The sequence below is a fragment of the Ursus americanus genome, chromosome 16, assembly GCF_024610735.1.
Source record: "Ursus americanus isolate L20-20 chromosome 16, mUrsAme1.1.p, whole genome shotgun sequence".
NCBI classification, from domain to species: Eukaryota; Metazoa; Chordata; class Mammalia; order Carnivora; family Ursidae; genus Ursus; species Ursus americanus.
This window is the reverse complement of record NC_142142.1, coordinates 1,438,133-1,457,448: the sequence shown is the minus strand read 5'-3', so window position 1 is coordinate 1,457,448 and position 19,316 is coordinate 1,438,133. Positions and strand designations below refer to the sequence as shown.

Here is a 19,316-nt window from a genome sequence, read left to right as displayed (position 1 = left end):
TGCAGAGGACAACGTCTGGGGTAGCATGGCTTCCAGCACAGGCATGTGCTGGTCCGTACTTACAGATGCAGTCTCTCTGGTTCTTGGCCAGCTCAAAGCCCGGCCTGCACTCACAGGCGACGCTGCCCCGCGGGGCCTCCTTGCAGATGTGACTACAGCCGTGATTCTGATTCATGCAGCTCAGACCCTCTGCAAAACAGCAGCACGCAGCCAGTGACCAGGCTGTGGGCACAATCCTGAGCCCCAGGGGCACTGCGAAGGGCTGGAGGGTGGGACCTGACTGCCAGGGTCTCCACCAGCCCCACATTTCAAGAGAACAGGTCATTAAAATCCAGTCAGGTCAATTAACAGAGACAAGAAACATTTCCTCTGTCACCCAAGAGATACGATGTCTCAAGTCTCCTAAAGAGGAAGGAGCCTTCCTAATACTCGGAAAAGAAAGCGCCTGCCAGGGCTCTCCGGTGGGTCTGGAGCCACTGGAGTCTGCAGACCCCAGGAACCAGCACTTGGACCCTTACCTCCACCAGGTTGTTACCCATGCTGACCAAGGAGACAAAGAAAGAAGGAGAATCTCTCTAAGAAAATCTGCAGACAGATAAAGATGGCCAACTTTTTCACATACTCTTGAAGATGATTTTCTGAAAACATCAACCCTCTTCTCTCCCCCAACCAAATCCAAACCTTGGAGGTGACTGTGACTACTGTGTTTTGGCATCCGCACATGAACACCAGCCCAGGGGCCTCTCTTCTGTGACCCCTCTCAGTCCCTGGGGTGCCCCCAGCGGGCTCAGAGCACAGGAGCAACACAGCGGCAGAGGGAACCGAGAGCCCTCACGCGTGGGGTTTCCTTCGGCCGCTGCAAAATTCTCTCCAGGTAGACTATCATTTTCATTATGCTCCAATCTTGGGGTAACAGCGCGGGGAAGGGGGTTATTCCCCCGGCTGGTTTAACACGCCTTTAAATGATGGGGCTCATAACGGACTGTACGTCTGTGTGGTTTGCTGGAGTCCTAGGGACCCGCCACCTGCCAGCATCTGGAGGAGCTATCGCCACGCCCAAGAGCATTCTCGAGACCTCAGCTCGGCTCGCACCGCATTCCTGAGTACGTGCCCGTCTGACACTTCTTTCCATCTGCGCCATGACCATCTTGGAGAGTAGGTTTTTGTTCTCAGCTAACAAGGCACTCTCTAGCATGGGAAGTAGCGTTGTTTTAAACAGGAGTACAAGAAGTTTTCATTCAACTTCTCTGGGATCCTACACTGCTCTGTACTGTGTCCCTAAAACCTTAGCCAAGTGGTTCTAATTAAGTCAAAAGTCACTTCCCTCCAATTCTCACCACAGAGCCGTGGATCTATGCTTCACTGAGATAGCTGTTTTAATACAAACAGATGTCATTCCGATCCCAAAAGACTGCGTAACAGTTAATACATCCCATACTCTCTTAAAACCAGTTTGTTTCTTATCTGACAGTTACAAGCTGCTTGAACTCCCGCACCCCATCTGCGGGGATGGTGCTGAGAGCCGTTCGCCCACGCCAAGGCTGCTGTCAATTAACACAGAACGGGGCTGGCACCCTAGCAGACTGAAGCTCTCTTGCAGCTCTGGCTGGTGATCTGCGGGAACGTTGTTTGCTCCCAACCCTGAGACGGCACAGGAGGTGAGAGCTGCCGCCGGAAGCAACGTTCTGTCCTCCTAGGAAGGCCGGGCAAGAATTCCATTTGTCCTTGGGTCAGCAGGGCATTTGGGATCACAGATGCCAGCAGCACCTAGAGCTGAACCACCGTGCCCCAGAAAGGGGAGCAGCAACACCTGCAAACCACAGCCTCCAAACAGGTCGGCTGCTGCCGCTTCTTCTCACTCTGTTTACGAGTCTGTGAAGACATTTGCAAAGTGACCTTTCCTGCCTCAGAGCAGCGGTTCATTTACCCAAGAAATATTTCATAAGAATTGACTGTTAAAAAAACCAAAAGCCTGACTGTGTGCCAGATGCCATGGGGATACACGAAACGTTGTCCCGTGATGTCCTATCACAGCAGAGTTAGACCTGAAGTTACCAGGAGATAACAGATGCTCAAATGGCTCTGGAAATGCTGGGAGCTCTTCAAAAGGTGCCCTGGAAGCTGTTCATAGTTCCCTGACTCAAAAAAAAGGCCACTGTGAGGGAGGCAGATGGGTCTAGTCCAAACTGGGAGGCCCCGCCACGGTTCTGGCTCCCCCTGCCCAAGAAATTGGGCTGGCAATCCATCCTGTTTAGGGTTCCTGGTTCACCAGGAGGGAGATAGCTCAAAACATTAGAAATATCTTACTGTGGTGGTGCCACTGAAGATTACTTCTGGAAACTGGAGAAAAATAGGCCTTGTGAGCAGAGTGAGAAACATTCTATAAAACACGGAAACAGGCCCTGCTGAGAGACAGCCCCTTCCTCACTACCCTGACACCTTCCCCCTACTCTGAAAAGGCAGTGGTGCAAACATCAAAAAATATTCTCAGAGCAGACAAAACCAAAGAGGAAAGCTCATTTTGAGAGCCTGAGCACCCATGAATAGGGACAAAGCCTGGCTGGGGCAGGATGTCTCTCTCCAGCCTACCGCCATTACATGGGTGAAAACACACAGTCTCTTTATCAGAGCTGTGGGGTCTCTAAGAATAAAAAAAAAAAAATCAATAGCTTAAGCTTTCCCTCAGAATCATCTAGTATGATCCCCTGAATTGAAGGACATTTAGTAAATAATTATTAAAAAAACTTCAACACCAAAAAATACTAGCTTGCATATTACCTGCTGTTAACCAATTTTGGAGTATCAACAGGGGGTTCTAAAGTCCACTTTAATACAGTTTCTAAGGGTTTAATGTGCACATCAAGGAGGAAATCCTAAAGGAACACTGTTGTTTACAGACTGTTCTACTTGAAGAGTTTACACCGCGGGCTGCACGGGGTCTCAGTTACGGACCGCTATCATCTGCTGGCTCACGCTGCCGTGAATTCACCAAGAAATCAGGCTGCAACACCACAGAGAAATCAGAGAGCACTTCCAGACCACAACTCAAATTCTTGCGTTTTGGTTTTAGCTCCAGACAAGTACGTTCATTTTAAATACTCCTCAGGGAATCCAAGAATGTCTGAATTGTAGAAAATTTAGAAAACACAGATTGCAGAAAGGAACTGCTTTTGTATTTACTTGTGTTATAGGAAGAGCCTGTGTCTGTAATCAGTCTGGAGGTCCTGTCGGAGGGGAGAGAAGGGCCGAGCCACTGCTTTGGAAGTGCAAGGGTAAGAGGTGATCTTAATAGCTGTGAACTGCTTTGGGAGTGGCTGGAATCCATACGGTGTTTGAGCAACGGCAATGGCCTGACCTACAGGTTTCCCACTTCTGTCCGTGCGCCTGTAGGGAAGGCCTAGTGACTTCCCAGAAGGCAGCTTTGAGCAACGAAAGAGGAGGTACCCTGAGATCGCTCTTACTGCTGGCTTCTTAGTCCTGCCTCATCCCAGATGCGAGGCTCACAGAAAAGTCCAGAGAACCCACCAGGAATGTGAAACCCAACTGCTATTCTGTCGAGGGCCATGCCTGCATGAGAGAAGAGATCTGCCTGATGAGAGCCAGTGCGTGCGTCTCTCCTGCGCTAACACTGAGAAGGAGCGGGCTCGGGGTGACAAGGCCCAGCAAACCCACTGGCCTGGGACCCTTCTTCTTAGCACCCAAGCAGCCATTTCCAGTCAGGTAGAAAGAAGGACCCATCATTCTTGGAAAATGAGGCAAAAATCATCTTCCACAAAGACACCCTTGAAAAGTCACAAGAGGGGCACCTGGGTGGTTCAGTCAGTGAATCATCTGCCTTTGACTCAGGTCAGGATCCCAGGGTCCTGGGACTGAGCCCTGCATCAGGCTTCCTGCTCAGGGGGGCGTCTGCTTCTCCCTCTCCCATGGCCCCTCCCCCTCTGCTTGTGCTCTTTCACTTTCTCTCTTTCTCAAATAAACTCTTAAAAAAAAGTCACAAGAACCATGATTCAACACGAAATCTACAAATGTATGATTAAATAGCAGAAGAACTTAAAATCGCCTCATTCTCTAGTTATGAGCATGAACAAGCAGCGCATGCCAAGAGGAGTTAACAGTCTACTGTTCAAAGCACTTCCCACGCAAACACGCACAGGCAACCTGGGGACAACACAGCCACCAAAATGTGGTCCTTTGGCTTAAGAAAGAGCAGAGAATGAAAAACCTGCCGTTTGGTTGAAGTGGCTGATTGGCCACATGCCTTAACGTCTCTCCCCCTGAGAATCCACTGAACTGAGAGAGAATAAAAGAGGTATAGACCCAAAGGAAAGAGCACAAGAGGGAGGCCATCTGAAGAGCTGTCTACAAATTTCTGGAGGAACGGTAAGCGGCGGCACGAGGAAACCACAGCATTGAAAGCCCACGTCTGGGGAGGGGGTCCCTCCGCGCTGGAACCCCAGAGGCTCAGAGTTCAGCCATGAGAGGCAGAGGCAAGGCCGGATCTGGGCCTGCGAGTCCCTCTGAGAAGGCCCAGCCCTTCCCTCCCCACCCGGCGCCCTGAGCAGGCTCGCGCTTGGCACTGTGGTTTGCGGCACCTTTTTTGGAAAACTTGGCAGATTGTCCATTACATTTCTCCGGAGACATCTAGTCAGGTTTGAAATGTTCTCTATTTAAAGATTAGAATCAGGAATGTGAGAGTTTGAAGAGACCTCAGAGCTCACCCAGCCCAACCCACTTGCGCCAGGTGAGGAAGCGGGGGCTAGAAGAGCTCGCCCAGGGTTACCCACTGGCGGGGTGTGGACTCATCCTCAGGCCTCCAGATTTTCCCATACTCCGTGCTTCCCCTCGAAAATCACTGAAGGGGGGGAGGTTCTCAGAGGCGGCGACCCTGCCCACCCCCTCCCACCGACCCCTACCCGCCCACAGCAGAGCCGAGGCACCTTCCAAGCGGTGAATGCACGTGTGCTGATTGTCACTCAGGAAAAATCCCTCCTTGCAGCGGCACTCGTAGCTCCCCATGACGTTGACACAGGTGTGCTGGCAGCCGCCATTGTTCTCCAGGCACTCGTCCACGTCTGGAGGGAGAGGAGGATTAGCCTTTGCTTGGGGACTCTTTCAAATGTCCACCCCTCCCGGCAGCTCAGGGACACCTGCTGAGCAGAGATGAGGTCCCTCTTCCTTCCCTGCCTCACAGCAGCTCTCAGAATTGAAGTCAGCAGGGACCCCTTAACCAGGCCTTCCACACGAACGCAAGATAATCAATTCAGTAACTACTCATTGAACACCTTCTCTTCCCAAACTATGGGCTAGAGGAGACAGTAAAACACAGAGAAGTAGGATCAAATTCTTCTGCTCTAGGAGCCTGCCCTTCAGCAGAGGGAAGGAGACAAACATCGGAGTAATTGTGAGATACAGTAAAAGGTGGTGCGAAGGAAAAAGAGGTCACCTGGTTGTGGGGTATCAGGATGGGTTTTATGGAAAAGCTGATGAAAGATGGGCCCTACAGGATGTCTTCAGTTCTAAACCAGAAGGGATTCTAGGCAAACGAATGGGCATGATCACAGTGCAGGTGCTCAGAGCACAGAGTCTGTTCAGATAAGGGTGGCCATGCAATTTGGCTGGAGCATACGTACATGCAGGGAAGTTACAGGAGATAAAGCTGGGAGGTCCTCAAATACCGGGCAAAGAAGTTTGGCCTGGATTTGGGAGGCAGTTGGGAACCACTGTAGCAAGGGTGGCGTGGTCAGACCCTTGAGTTGGGAAGAAGGTGGTAGCCCAGGAAGGGTGGGGTACAAGGAAGAAGAAGAATGGAAAGCCTGGGAGTCTGGCTTCACACGTGTCAGCTGGGACTAGTGGGGGATTGGACCTGGGGCTTGGCCATGGGGATGCCTAGGAAGGAAGAAATCGAAGAGGACCGTGGCAAGGTGCTGCAGGGTGGAAAACCACGTGGGCATTGGGTGGGGGTGCCGAGAAACATGAAGACCAGAGCCGGGTGGGGCATTAGGGCTGGAGATGTGGTCGGCCCCCACCACGGCAGGGAGGTGATGCGTGTGAGATGCGGGCCTTCAGGCCTTGGGCCAGTACGTGGTGGGAAACCTGAGTCTGGTGTTGTGAAGACACCTCTGACAGCCGTTTACTTGTGATGGAAGAAGACGAGAAAGCTGGAGGCTGGAGTGGGAAGGGGGAGAAGGGCTGCAGAGAGCACAGGGCCAGAGGCAGAATTCAGGAGAACACCAGGGGCAGGAGGACGTAGAGGAGACAGCAGAAGCCCCAGAGCAGGAGCCATCAGAAAGACAGAAAGGGAGGGAGTCCTCCTCCGCCTGTCTTCTGCCGCCCTCCGGGGTGGGGTTAAGGGACTTTCCTTCCACTGTGTTACATATTACTCTGTGAATGGCTCCATCAATACACTCACCATATCACGTTCTCAAAATCTCCCTTTTTAATTTGTATCTTTTGACCCCTCAAAACCTTTCACCTTTCCATCTCCACTGGACTGCAGACTCCTTGAGGACAGAGATTTTTGTTTTATTTAGCATGGCCTTGGAACTGCTGGTGCACATTATTCAATGCATGAACAAAAAAGCAGGAGAGCATAGCATCACCAGAGCCAAAGCAAAGGAAACTTCCAGAAAACCCTCAGACATGACAAAGCCTCAAGGAGAAGGCTAATATAAAAGCAATTTATTTTGGGGTGCCTGGGTGGCTCAGTCAGTTAAGCATCTGACTCTTGATCTTGGCTCAGGTCATGATCTCGGAGTTGCGGGATCGAGCCCCGCATCAGGCTCTGTGCTCAGCATGGAATCTGCTTGTCCCTCTCCCTTTGCCCCTCCCCCTGCTCGCTTATGCTCTTGCTCTCTCTCTCTCTCTCTTTCTCTCTCTAACAAAGAAATAAAATCTAAAAAAATTAAAAATAAAAATAAATAATAAAAGCAATTTACTTCTCCAGCCTGATTTCCCATGTGCCTAACACTAGCTTCTGGGCACAACCATAACAAGAAAATTCACATTTAAATATCTGTTATCTGGTTTCAAGCTTCAGATCTTACAGTCATGCATCCTCCCACACTACCAGGCAGATGTCTTTCTAAACAGATGGGACTCGAGCCATCCCCTCAAGCCGAACAAACTTGCCCTTCTCAATGCTAAAGGGTAAAGGGAGCACATTCCAAAGGACGAGCCGCGCCGGAACGCACCTGGCCAAGGTGTTCCATGATGAGCACTCATGGTGAGCAGGAGAGATCTGTTTCCCTGATCACCAGACCCCGGACCGGTTTTGAGTACAGGTGTGCTCCCCTCCGACCTGCCACCCACCCACCCTACATTTAACCTACTATTCCTTTCTCCAAAGCCATTAGAAATGTGCCATTGACATAGGTGAATTAATACAAAAGTGTGTGTGTTCACATGCTTAAATAGGTCTTGCTGGCTTGCTGAGTTTCTCCAGACCAGAGGTGCTCACCCCTGGCTGCATGTTAGCACCCAGAAGCCTGGACTCCACTTCCGGAGACGCTGGCAGAACTCATCTTGGATGAGACCTCGGGAATGGGGTTATTTTAAACTTCTCGAATGATTCTAATGGGCAGCCAGAGTTGCAGAATTACTGCCACAACACCGAACAGCGAGGAAGCACGCCCAGACAACCAACGGACACTGAACTCAGGCAGGTGAGCTACACAGAAGAGCCGCATTTCGTTTTTCAGGCTCACGGGCCTTCAGGATCTTGGAGCACTCTGGGTTTGGTGCCAGAGCTCAGTGGTATTTGTACTGTGTACATTCTGGCTAATAGATTTGTGGCTAACGTGGGGTGAGGGGCCGAGGAGAGGTCGGCGGTCAGCCCAGGGAACGCAAGAAAGTGCGGCTCTGAAACATTTTGGCTCTGAGCTTCCCCGTCCAAAATGCTTCAGCCCGTTTGAGTCTAAATGGCACGGAAATCTGTCTCTGCCGGTCCTGCCCTTCTTACCACACCACCTCATTTTCCCACGGCTTCCTTTAAAGAACCCTTAGCCCCTTCAGATACACTCAGTGGACACTCAGGACATTTCTGCTAGGCAGATCCTTGCTACCAAGGCCAGAAAGAGACCCCAAGGAGGGGAAATGGAGATGCTCTGCCGGAATATCTGTGTTAGCAGCCAAGGCAAGGAAAGACTTGGGGCCTCAGGATTTCTGAGCCGGCCTTGACTCGGAACCTCCCGACCCAAACCTGGCCCAGGTCCTTAAACCCTGAGTGGTTTGGCCTGATGCTCTTAGGAAGCTCACACGTTCCCCAGGCACAAATTGGGGTTTGAGCACAACTGTGATGACTGGATCTGCCATCAGGCATAAACTCCCCCAAATGCCACTTTTGGCAAATCAAAAGGAAATGTGAGATTCACCCCCAGAAAATGGTAAAAACAAAACTCCCAAAACATACTGCATGCTAAATAATGAATCACGGAACATTGCATCAAAAACTGGGGATGTACTGTATGGTGACTAATATAACAAAATAAAAATTATTTAAAAAAACCCAAAAGCATACTGCATGCTTTCCCAAAAAAGTGACTTTGTTTTGTTTTGTTTTGTTTTGTTTGTTTGTTTAGTTTTTAATTAATCTCAATTGACTGCTGTTGTCAAGATTGGCTCTCTAGTGTCTTTTTGTGGTCCTGACTGCCCTAGGCAGTCTGCAAAGGGGTTAGTGAGCCCTCAGCCCTCAATCAAATCTTCCTGACAGTTGCAGGCTTGCAAGGCCAAGTGTTCTGACCCAAAGATTAACATCTTACACAGGGCACCAGCAGGAAGGGCTGGAATCTATATCAGGATGGGGTACCAGGGGACACTGAAATGGGATAAATGTCATACAAGGGTTGATTCCCAGATGAAAAGTCTCTCCTTCTCCACCACTCAAAAAAATGAGTTCTGTCAGTGCTTATCTAGTGACTTTTATGCTGAACTCAAAGCATTTAATCAGCCATTCCCCCTGTACCATAGTGGGGCAGGTCCTGGCTCAAGTTACTCCTTGGTCAGCCAAGCCGACCTCAGCAGGTTAACCACACAAAGTGTCGTCAGTGTCAAAGGACCCTGATGCCATCTGTCTCCCAGGATGTCCTTCTGTACAACTGATAGCGCCGGCCTTAAAACGCAAACAGACCACGAGTACCTGTCTGCCAGGTGTGCTGTATCCTCTAAGACTATTCAACACTCAGCCCACCTGGCCCCATCCAAATGCTTGCTGTTTCTGAATTCTGATTTATTCCTGGCATAAGCAACCAACATAAATAACGCTCTCTGCAGTCCCTAACTCAGGGACTGAAACTCCAACAGGTGTTCCTGTTGTGTGGAGTAATACGAGGATGTTAATGGAACGTTTCTGTTTGAACTTCTCTGTCTCTCAAGCAAAAAGGGGGTAGGTTTACCTGACTGAGATCCAATCACACATTTGGAATTTTCAGAATAAGTAGTTTTACCTAATTCTAGGATAGAGATACTTACGACATTAAAGAAATGGTTCTAAGTCTTTCAACTCAAGACCAAAGATCTTAAAGGGGACAAGCCAATGCTAGAAATAAGTAATAACAATGATGTCTGTCTCTTTAGACTAATGGAGAATTTATATCATGAATGATTACATAAACACTGAAATACTTTACCTGGTTTTCTGCAGGGAGTGTGATTTCTAGGAGGCCAGAAGACACAAGTCTCTGATCCCCTTTTTGTTTTAATGCGTATGTTTTCATCAAAGGAAACAAAAGGGTGGGGCACCAGAGGGTAAGTAAAGGAGCACTGCCACTTCCAACTGTTTTCCTTACCAAGACAATTATGACCATCATGAGCCAACTTGAAGCCATCAAAACAAGTGCAGCGATAATTGCCCGGAATATTCAAACAGTCATGGACACAGCCTCCGTTGAGTTCATTTTCACATTCATCAATGTCTGAGGAATAAAACAGAAGTCAGCCAGACAGGGACCACTTCTTTAGGATGGAGATACGCGTATTTACCTCCTAACCAGCCATCCCACGTCTAGGAATCTAGCCTGAAGCCACATCTCCAACAACAGGAAAAACAACATGCACAAGGTTTTCACTGCAGTATTGTTTGTAATCACAAAATACTAGACACGACCTAAATGCCCACACATAGGAAAGTAGTTGAAAACTATGGCACATTTATTCGATGAAGTACTATATAGCTGTTGAGAGGGAAGAAAATGAGAAAGATCTCTAGGAACTGATTTGAGGTGATTTCTAGGATATACTACTAAGTTAAATCAAAATGCAAAAGAGTATGTGTAGTTTATTATCATGTAAAAAAAAATCAGGGAATACGAAAAATACACACATTCCAGCATGCTTTTTGGCAGAACTTGATAAGCTTATCCTAAAATGTATACAGAAATGCAAAAGACTCAGAAGAACCAAAATGATATTGAAAAAGTAGAACCTTCCTTTGATTTGGAGGACTTTCACTTACCAAAAAGCTACAGTTATCAAGACAGTGTGGTACAGGCACAAAGAAAAACATACAGATCAGTGGAACGGGATAGAGAGTCCAGAAAGAAACCATTATATTTATGGTCAGCTGATTGTAGACAAGAGTGCCAAGGCAATTTATTGGGAGAAATGATAGTCATTTCAACAAATGGTGCTGAGACAACTGAATATCTCTATGCAAAAAGATGAATTTAGACCCTCAACTCACACCTACACAAAAATCAACTCAAAATGGATCAGGGTCCTAAATGTAAGAGCTAAAACTATGAAACTTTAAAGAGAAAACATAAAGCTTTTATGAGAAAAATCTGAGAAGTTGGGTGAGGTAAAGATTTCTTAGATACAAGACCAAACACATAATTCGTAAATTTTTAAATGAATAAATTAGACTTTATAAAAATTTAAAACTTTTAAACTTTTAAGGGACACCTGGGAGGCTCAGTCAGTTAAGTGTCTGCCTTTGGCTCCGGTCATGATCCCAGGGTCCTGGGTTTGAGTCCCACATGGGGCTCCTTGCTCAGCGGGGAACGTGATTCTCCCTCTGCCTGCCACTGCCTCCCCCCCCTCAGCTTGTGTATGCTCTCTCTCTGTTTCTCTGACAGCTAAATAAATTAAATCTTAAAATACACACACACACACACTAAATAAATAAATAAATAAATAAATAAATAAATAAATAAAATGAAGACAAGCCACAGATTGGGTGGAAAATATTTGCAAATCACAGACCTCATAAAGGATTTACAAAGAACTCTCACAACAATAATAAGACAAACAACCCAATTTCAGAATGGGCAAACGATTTGAATAGACATTTCACCAAAGATGGTATAGAAACGGATAATAAGCATATGAAAAGATGGTCAACATCATTAGTTATTACAGGAATTCATATTAAAACCCACAATGAGATACCATTTCACACCTAGTAGACCAGTTTTGATTAAAAAAAAAAAAAAGACAATAACAAATGTTGAGGAGGATGTGGAGAAATGGGAACCTTCGTACATTGCTGATGGTAATGGAAGACTGCATAGCCATTTTGGAAACAGTGTAGCAGTTTCTTAAAAGGTTAAACATAAATTTCCCATGCAATCTAGAAATTTCTATATACTTCTAGGTATACATCCAAGAGAAATGAAAATTTATGTCCACACAAAGACTTGCAGGTAAATGTTCATAGCAACATTATTTATGATAGCCCAAAAGTAGAAACAACCCACCTATCCATCAACTGGTGAATGGATAAACCAAATATGGTATATCCATACAATAGAATACTAGTCAACAATAAAAAGGAATAAAATGCCAGTACAGGCTACAACATGGATGAACCTCAAAAACATGCTAGGGGAAGGAAGTCAAAAGCAAAAGACCACATATTGTTTGATTTTATTTGTATGAAATATGCAGAAAAGGCAAATCTGTAGAGACAGGCTGTAGACTAGTGGTTGTCCAGAGCTGGGGCCAGGCTGGGAATAAGGGATCTTACTGAGCCGAGGAAAATGTTTGAAACTATATTATGTGATAGCTGTACAACTCAGCTAATTAACTCAAAATCATTCATTTGTATATTTACGTTGAATTGGTGGATTTTATATTATAAAAATTACAAAGCACTTAAGTAGTTAAAAAGAAAATACACATTTATCAGGGCACCTGGGTGGCTCAGTCAGTTAACCGTCTTCACCTCTTGATTTCAGCTCAGTCACAACCTCAGGGTCATGAGATGAAGTCCCGCGTCAGGCTCCACACCGAGAGTGGAGCCTGCTTACGAGTCTGTTTCTTCCTTTCCCACTGCTCTCCCCCCACCCCAACTCACACTTGTTCTCTCTCTCTCTCTCACTCATTCTTGCTCCTAAAAAAAAAAAGGAAGAAAAGAAAATATACATTTATCTGCAAAAAAATCTAGGAAGCAGAAAGGGTAGACCTAGTTTATCCTCTAGACGCTAGAGAGACTGGTGATTCATGGCGTAAGGGAAGAGGATGAACAGGAGGGATGAGGAACAGGAATACGGAGAGGGAGTTACAGTTCTCTGGGTGTGCCATTTTGTATAGTTCTGCTCTCAGAACCATAGTGACATATGCATGAATACATACATACATAAAGACATAAACATGTACTCATGTACATACATGGTATCAAACAGTATACAGAGGTGGGGACACAAAGAGAAACGAATGAACTTAGCTGTGTACCACACTGAAGGAAATGTGGAAGAAAAGTACCAGCCAAGTAACTCTGAAAAACATCTTGACTGAACGTTGTAAAGCTAAAAATAAAAAGAGCTGTATACAGATACTGTACTCTAATTAGTAAATCTGTTTTACTTGCAAGGCCTTGGAATAGTAGTTTTGTAAATTATTTATGTTTATACTTGGATTGAACAAACAGATAATTAACTATATTGCAGATAATGGAGCCACCTCTCTCACTGTTGGAGAAAGAAGTTATGAATAAGCAAAAAGGGAGATGGAGTAAATCTTGTGGCATTGCTTTGGAATCCAAAGCATCAGTGTAAGTCATTGCTTTTAATATATATGCAAATGGATATATATAAGGAATATAGATAAGTGTGTATGTGTGGGTTAGGATACATACATATATTTCCTAGATCTGTGCACTGAGAGAGCCTAGGAGCAATGACATCCCAGTAACAATGAGAACACCAAGCATCCAGATCTTGGTTTCTATGTACCGTTTTCCAATAAAAGGAACCAGCACTCCTTGGAGAAGTGCTTGGTTCTAGGGCTGGGGAAGGGAAAATCCAAGATGCGTCTGTGGCATCTTATGGTACCAGAAAACTAGGAATTTCTCAAAAAAGGATGAGAGCATGTCAAAAGGACACGGAAACAATGTGAAGGAGTTCCCAATGGCTTAAATTGGAATAATTTGAGCCCAAAATATACTATTATACATATAATTAAATACCCATGAGTCCATACTGGCATGAATACATAATTCGATGCATAAAATAGCAGGGGAGAAGCAAAAGATCTTCCTTACAGAAGAATCTCAGTTAACAGATGTATAAGGAACGAAGGAAATACAAAATTACCAGTTATTACATCATAGCAATAACTGTTGCAGGCAAAATCCACAGTTGGATGCTAAAATCAGTGGGCAAAGACTTGAGAAGAAACAGGATATTAGCATAGACTGAAAGTTCCTGCCCTAAGATGTGTGTTTATTACGAAAGGAAAAAAATAGTAACTTTGCAGTGGAGAAACCCACGATGTACCATCTTACCCAGGTGATCAAGGTTAATGTTGCCAGTAATGGGACATATTAACATCCTGTGCCCCCTCCCGCAAGCCCCGCACGGGCTGTGCTAAAAAGCACGCAGCAGCACTTCTGTAGCAGCCTTGCCAAAAGCTTTGCTTTTTGTATCACTACAATGCATAATCTTCACTTCATTGTGAGAAAACAGGGACGTTCTCTTATTAGGTCAATCCCCACCATATCAATTCCTATCATGAAAAAACATAAGGTGAACAAAAGAACTGAGTGGTACCATCCAAGTGTTGAAGTCCCGAAACACTCGGAAAGACAAGAACTACCAAGATTGGAAGAGACAAAGGAGGCACAACAATTGATGTCCTGTGGGCCTCTGCATTGGAATGGCCTGGTGGGGGGAGCGTTGGGAAAAACTGGTGAAATCTGAACAAGGTCTATAATTTAGTTCGGAGTACTGCGCCGACGTTAATTTCCTGGTTTTGATATCGTACTATAGTTATATAAGTTGTTAACATCCAGGTAAGATAAGCATAGGGCGTATGTGAATTCTGCACTACTTTTGCAACTTTCATGAAATTTAAAATCATTCCAAAATAAAGTGTATTTTTTTTAAAAAAAACGCTTCTCAATACAAAGGCCAAGTTCAGATTCATCCTTGTTAAATGTGATTCAGTTCCCTAGACTGAGATGTAAGAACCATACAATGAACACCGACCACTGAAACGCCCCATCCCCAAAGTCTGGGACATAAATGAAGTCCATTAAAATAAAACTTCATTTCTTCAAAGCCACTTTGGAATCATACGATTTTCAAAATACTTATTCAGGGCCGTATTTTCATTTCTCCAACATTTTGGCAGAAGAAACTATGGAGGATAAAGTTCCGGTCACTCTGGACAAACCCAGTTCCCATCCTTGTTCTTAAACAGCAGCAGTGAAGCTGACAATAAACACCACAGAAACGATCGCAGGGGTTGGACCCAAGAGGTTTAAACCAGTAAGCCAAGGAACACACAGAAAAGAGTTACATCTTCAAATATCTACGTCTTTGAATCCTTGCAATCTTCATTTTCTCTTTTCCTTTTTGGAAGAAAGCTGCTTCTTCTCAACTCTCACACCAAGAAATCTGAACTAAACAAGGACATCATTACTCACTAGCTTTATAGGTATTCGAAAGTATTACAAGTATGTAAAAGATCGTATCTCTCTGGAGTTTTAGTTTTAAATGACACTACAAAGAACAAATGGTCCCTGTTAACAGAGATTACCTGTGGATAAAGGAATAAGAGGGTCTTTAATTTTCTATTTCATACATTTTCTGTACTGTTTGACTTTTTATAACAATATATATTATTATTTTAAGGTCAATTTAAATATATAAAAGCAACACCAATCATTAGTTATTTTAAACTAAACAGTAGACTTTTGAACAATAAACTGTCACTGATTCCATTTCATGTGTCGTATGTCAAGCCCAACAGCTAAGAATAAGGAAATTCTTGCCGCCTGTCGTTCTACATCATTTGCTAATCGTGTGTACTTTATCTCAAAGAAACCATGGCACAGCTTCTGCCCCCCCCCCCAGACAGTATACAGTGACTAGAAAACCAGTGAAAAGGTAAACAGTTTTTTCCCCAAGCAGGGTACGAACGTATGTGAGCTCCAGTTCTGTAAGTAGAATATTTAATACAGTGAGGATGTGGTGTAGAGGAATCGGCAGAGAGATGCTTCAGGGAGAGACAGCCTTTTGCCACCCTCCCCCCCCCCCCCGCCCCATGTAAGACAGAGAGAGAGAGATGGCTGCCTGTCTCTGGGAGAACATGATCTTAGAGAAACACAAGGCTGTAAGGATGGACTACCAACTCCATTTGCTATGAACCTGACCAGGAGAATGCCTCCTCTGACAGGAGAAGCTAGTTTGGCTCCTCATGCACAAAGAAAAACATAAATATCAGAATTTCTCGCCCACCAAAGAAGGACACCAGGAGGCTGAGTGGAATACAAGAGATATGGGTCCAGGGACAGAGCTAGGGTGGACATCTGACTTTCTTCAACCTGCAGGTTAGCTGTGTGATTATGGCCCCAAGTCCCCTTCCCAATTCCCCCGGGCCTCAGTGTCTCACATCTGAGGAAGGGGAATGGCTCAGAGCCCCCTGAAAGAGAAGAGCCCTGCCAGCTTCAACATGCCACGATTCCACCCCCAGGAATAGCCTCCTCCCATGAGTGCCCGGTCTCTGGCCAGTTCTGAATTTCGGAGTTCATGACACTGGCTCAGAACACAAGATGGCAGAGTCCAGACTTGAGGCTCAAAGATCTAGAACTCTAAGGGCTTAAAATATCCCTCTGCACACCTTTCTGGGGTGAGCACGCAGCTCCAAATGAGGCAGGCCCTTGGTATAGCTCTAAAGCCTGGGAGGTCACAATGCCTAACAGCCCAAAGCCATGAACGAGATGGAGCCTCCAGAGCCCGCAAGGGAGGGCCGGACTTCTTCACTCAGACTCGCGGGCAAGGGTGTAAACCGCCACAGGGAGGGGCAGGATCAGCCCTTCTCTGGTAGGCATGCCTCTCCTGATCAATATGGCTGTTGACTTTCTGCCCCCAAACGGAGTGGGGCCAAAAACACTAAGGCACCTCTTTTCCTTTTCACAAGCTAGACAAGACAACATTTTGGAACCACAAAAACTCTACAATCAGCTCTAGGGAAGACCTGATGTTCCCAGTGCTCTAAGGGTCTGAAATGTATTTCAGAAGGTGGGTCGTATGACCTGGGGGCAGTGGAGGAGCACTTTTACCAACACGAGTGGCCACTACAAGAGCCGAGGGGGCGGGCAGCTTCCCCGGCTGGCCCACTTGCCACTGGTCCCCAAGTCACTTACCCTCACACTGCCTGCCCTCCCCTTGGAAGCCAGGCTTGCAGGAGCACTTGTAGGAGGCGAGTGTGTTCTGACAGAGGGCATTGGTGTGGCAGTCATCTAGCCCTTGGGTGCACTCGTCCACATCTGCAAAAGAGCAGAGCGAGCTCCTGGTGCAGTGCCCCAAACCCTTGGTGATCTGGCCTCGGCCCTCCTCTAGCTTCACCTCCCACCAGCCCACCCACTTCGCTCTGCTGCTAAACTCCTCAGGAGCCCCCGGGAGGAAGCACCCACTCCCGGGCTCCCGTCTCCAGGCACAGCCCGCTCCCTGTCACCAGACTACTTGCCCACACACCCTTCCCACTCGCCTGCAAGACTCCGCTCCAATCTACCTTCTCCGGGAAGCCTACCGGGACCCCCAGTGCAGGTGGTGTCCCGCACAACCCGCGGCCATATTGATCTCCTCGCACAGCACGCATCACGCAGGGTTGTCACTGTTGCCCTGCGGCCCTCCCCTCTACGCGGTGCCTTGACTACAGACCGTGGCCGCGATGCCCAGCACAGCGCCTGGCACGTGAGCAGGCAGCAATAAGTGCCTGGTGAAGGGAAAGACCAGGCTGGCAAAAACAAAACAAAACGAACAAACCCAAACCTGAAAACCAGGCGGTGTCCGCTTTCTCAGGGTTGGGGTGCGCGGGAACAGCTCGCCCTGGGCCCTGAGCGCACACCATCCTGAGCTTTCGGGTGGTGCCAAGTGGGAAGGTTTCCACGCCATCGCCCGCTGCCCACCCTCTCAACCTGGACACCGGCCTTGCGACACCACTGCGGGGCGTTAATTAAAAACTAAAGTTCGGAAGATTCTGCAAGTCCCCTTAAGGCAGAGCGCAGAGCACTTATGTCCGGCCGCCGGCAAAGCCCGGTGTGTTCCCGGATCCCGAACCGGCGCCTGTTCGCACACGGGGAACTCTCTGGAAGCCGACCCTGACGCCCACGGACGGCCCGGCTCCAGAGGAGGGGAGCAGCAAAGCCGCGCCGACCTCACGGACGTGCCGCGGCCGGGGTCTCCGCTTCCCCGTCTGCGCAGACGAGGAGCGCGGCCGGCCTGCCCAGCGGGCGGCGGGGCCGGCCGGCAACTGTCATCAGCCCGGGTCCGAGGCCGAGCCTCCCGCCCAAGCGGTCGTGGCGCCCTGGCCGGGCCGGCGGGTGAGGCCCCCGGGGGCGCGGGGGCCACGCGGAGCTCGGCAGCCAAGCCCCGGCCCGGCCCGCGCGGCGCGACCCCGCCGGGGGACCCCTGCCAGGTGCGCGCCGAGGCTCCGGGGCGCGGGCACTCACCCTCTGGCGGCCCCGGGGCGCGGCCCCGGCCGGGCGGGACGGCGGCGGTCAGCAGCAGCGGCAGCAGCAGCGGCAGCAGCGCCCGGGCCGTCCCGGGGCGGCCGCGGCCCAACACCCCCATGGATGGCGCGGCGGCTGCGGGCAGAGGCGGCGCGCGCGGCGGCGGCTCCGGGAGGTGTGTGCGGGCGCCCTGCCCGCCGCGCTCTGACACCCCCGGCCCGGCCCCGCCCGAGCCCCGAGCCCCGGCCTCATTTTCACACGGTCCTCCCCGGGCCGGGGCGGGCGGCGCGGGGGCAGTGCCGCCCCTCCCGGCCCCCTCCCTTCTCCCTCCGGGCGCTGGGCGGAGGGGGCGCGGCCGCGGTGGCCGGAGGGCGGCTGTCGGCCTGGCCCGGCGGGCCCGCGTCCCCAGGGCAGGCCCCCTCACCAACCCCGCTGCTCCCGCACCCCCGCCCCGCTCCAGCCCTCAGAGCCTCAGAGCCTCGCGCTCCGCCTGTTTGCAGGGTCCTACAACTTGACCCAGTCCGTCCTGCGAGCACAAACAGCACTCTGGCCTGAAATATTCCGACAGGAGACTCCCAGAAAGCGTCCTGTCTAGCTCGGAATCCTCCAGTCCCCAACCCTAAAGCCACCTGTGGGGCTTTCCCACCTCTCCACTTGGGACCGGTCATGTGGTTGGAGCGAGCAATTCCACATACTTTGACCCTCAGGAGACTCAGGGAAGAGGACAGCACCGGCTTGCTGCGGACGCGCACATACGCTCTGCACCTTTCTCCGTGCTGCCCAAGCCAGGCCTTCAGAGATCCTCAGGCCCAGGCAGGGGCCCACCTGTCCCACCACGCCGCATGCTGAGGCTGTTCCTGTCTGGTGCCATGCTGGGCCTTGAATCACTGCAGAAAATGTTCATCTCACTCAACCCAAGTTAAATGCATCCACAGGGCAGCCTAAAAGGTGAAGGGAACGGGGGCTAGCGGTCAAAGGTGAGCCAGCAGGGACAAGAGACAGCACCAATTTTGCCTGGGTCACAGGTGGTATCTATGACCCCCTGAACTCATGAACATCAGGTCTGGCCAGCTGCAAATACAGGCAGCGCCTGTCAGCTGGCCCTCCAAGCAAGACAGTCCTTACAAGGGGACATCTCCATACCTCCCCTTGCCGCTGATGATGGAGCCCACTATGCTCGGCAGGACCCCAGTGACCCCAGGAACAAATGCAGCAACAATTCCGAGATGCTGTTGTTGAACACCACCCCGAGGGGTTTTAATCAGAGCTTCTCTTTATTTATTACATTTTTCTCCTGTGCATACATATCAGACAGACAGACATGTCTGCCTGTGTACATGTATAGATATTTATGGCGAAATTTAATAATGAATATATATGAATAGTGAATACACACACACACACACACCTTTGGTAATCAGAAAAA

At 48.6% G+C, this 19,316-nt stretch overlaps 1 protein-coding gene across 7 annotated transcripts in view; it reads right to left on the bottom strand.

Moving 5' to 3' along the window:
• SCUBE2 (signal peptide, CUB domain and EGF like domain containing 2) overlaps positions 1-18,264 on the bottom strand; it is a 67,903-nt gene extending 49,639 nt beyond the window's left edge. Inside the window, exons 1-5 of one of the 7 annotated variants that reach the window (XM_087868051.1) lie at positions 17,891-18,264; positions 16,583-16,705; positions 9,783-9,908; positions 4,938-5,072; positions 64-189 (exon numbers count right to left, since the gene is read on the bottom strand). In XM_087868051.1, coding sequence (XP_087724177.1) covers positions 64-189; positions 4,938-5,072; positions 9,783-9,908; positions 16,583-16,705; positions 17,891-18,011 — 631 coding nt within the window. In that variant the 5' untranslated portion in view covers positions 18,012-18,264. The remainder of the gene's footprint in view (positions 1-63; positions 190-4,937; positions 5,073-9,782; positions 9,909-16,582; positions 16,706-17,890) is intronic. The other 6 variants (XM_045803867.2, XM_045803869.2, XM_045803868.2 and 3 more) reach the window with 6 other exon arrangements.
• Positions 18,265-19,316: the final 1,052 nt, after the last annotated feature.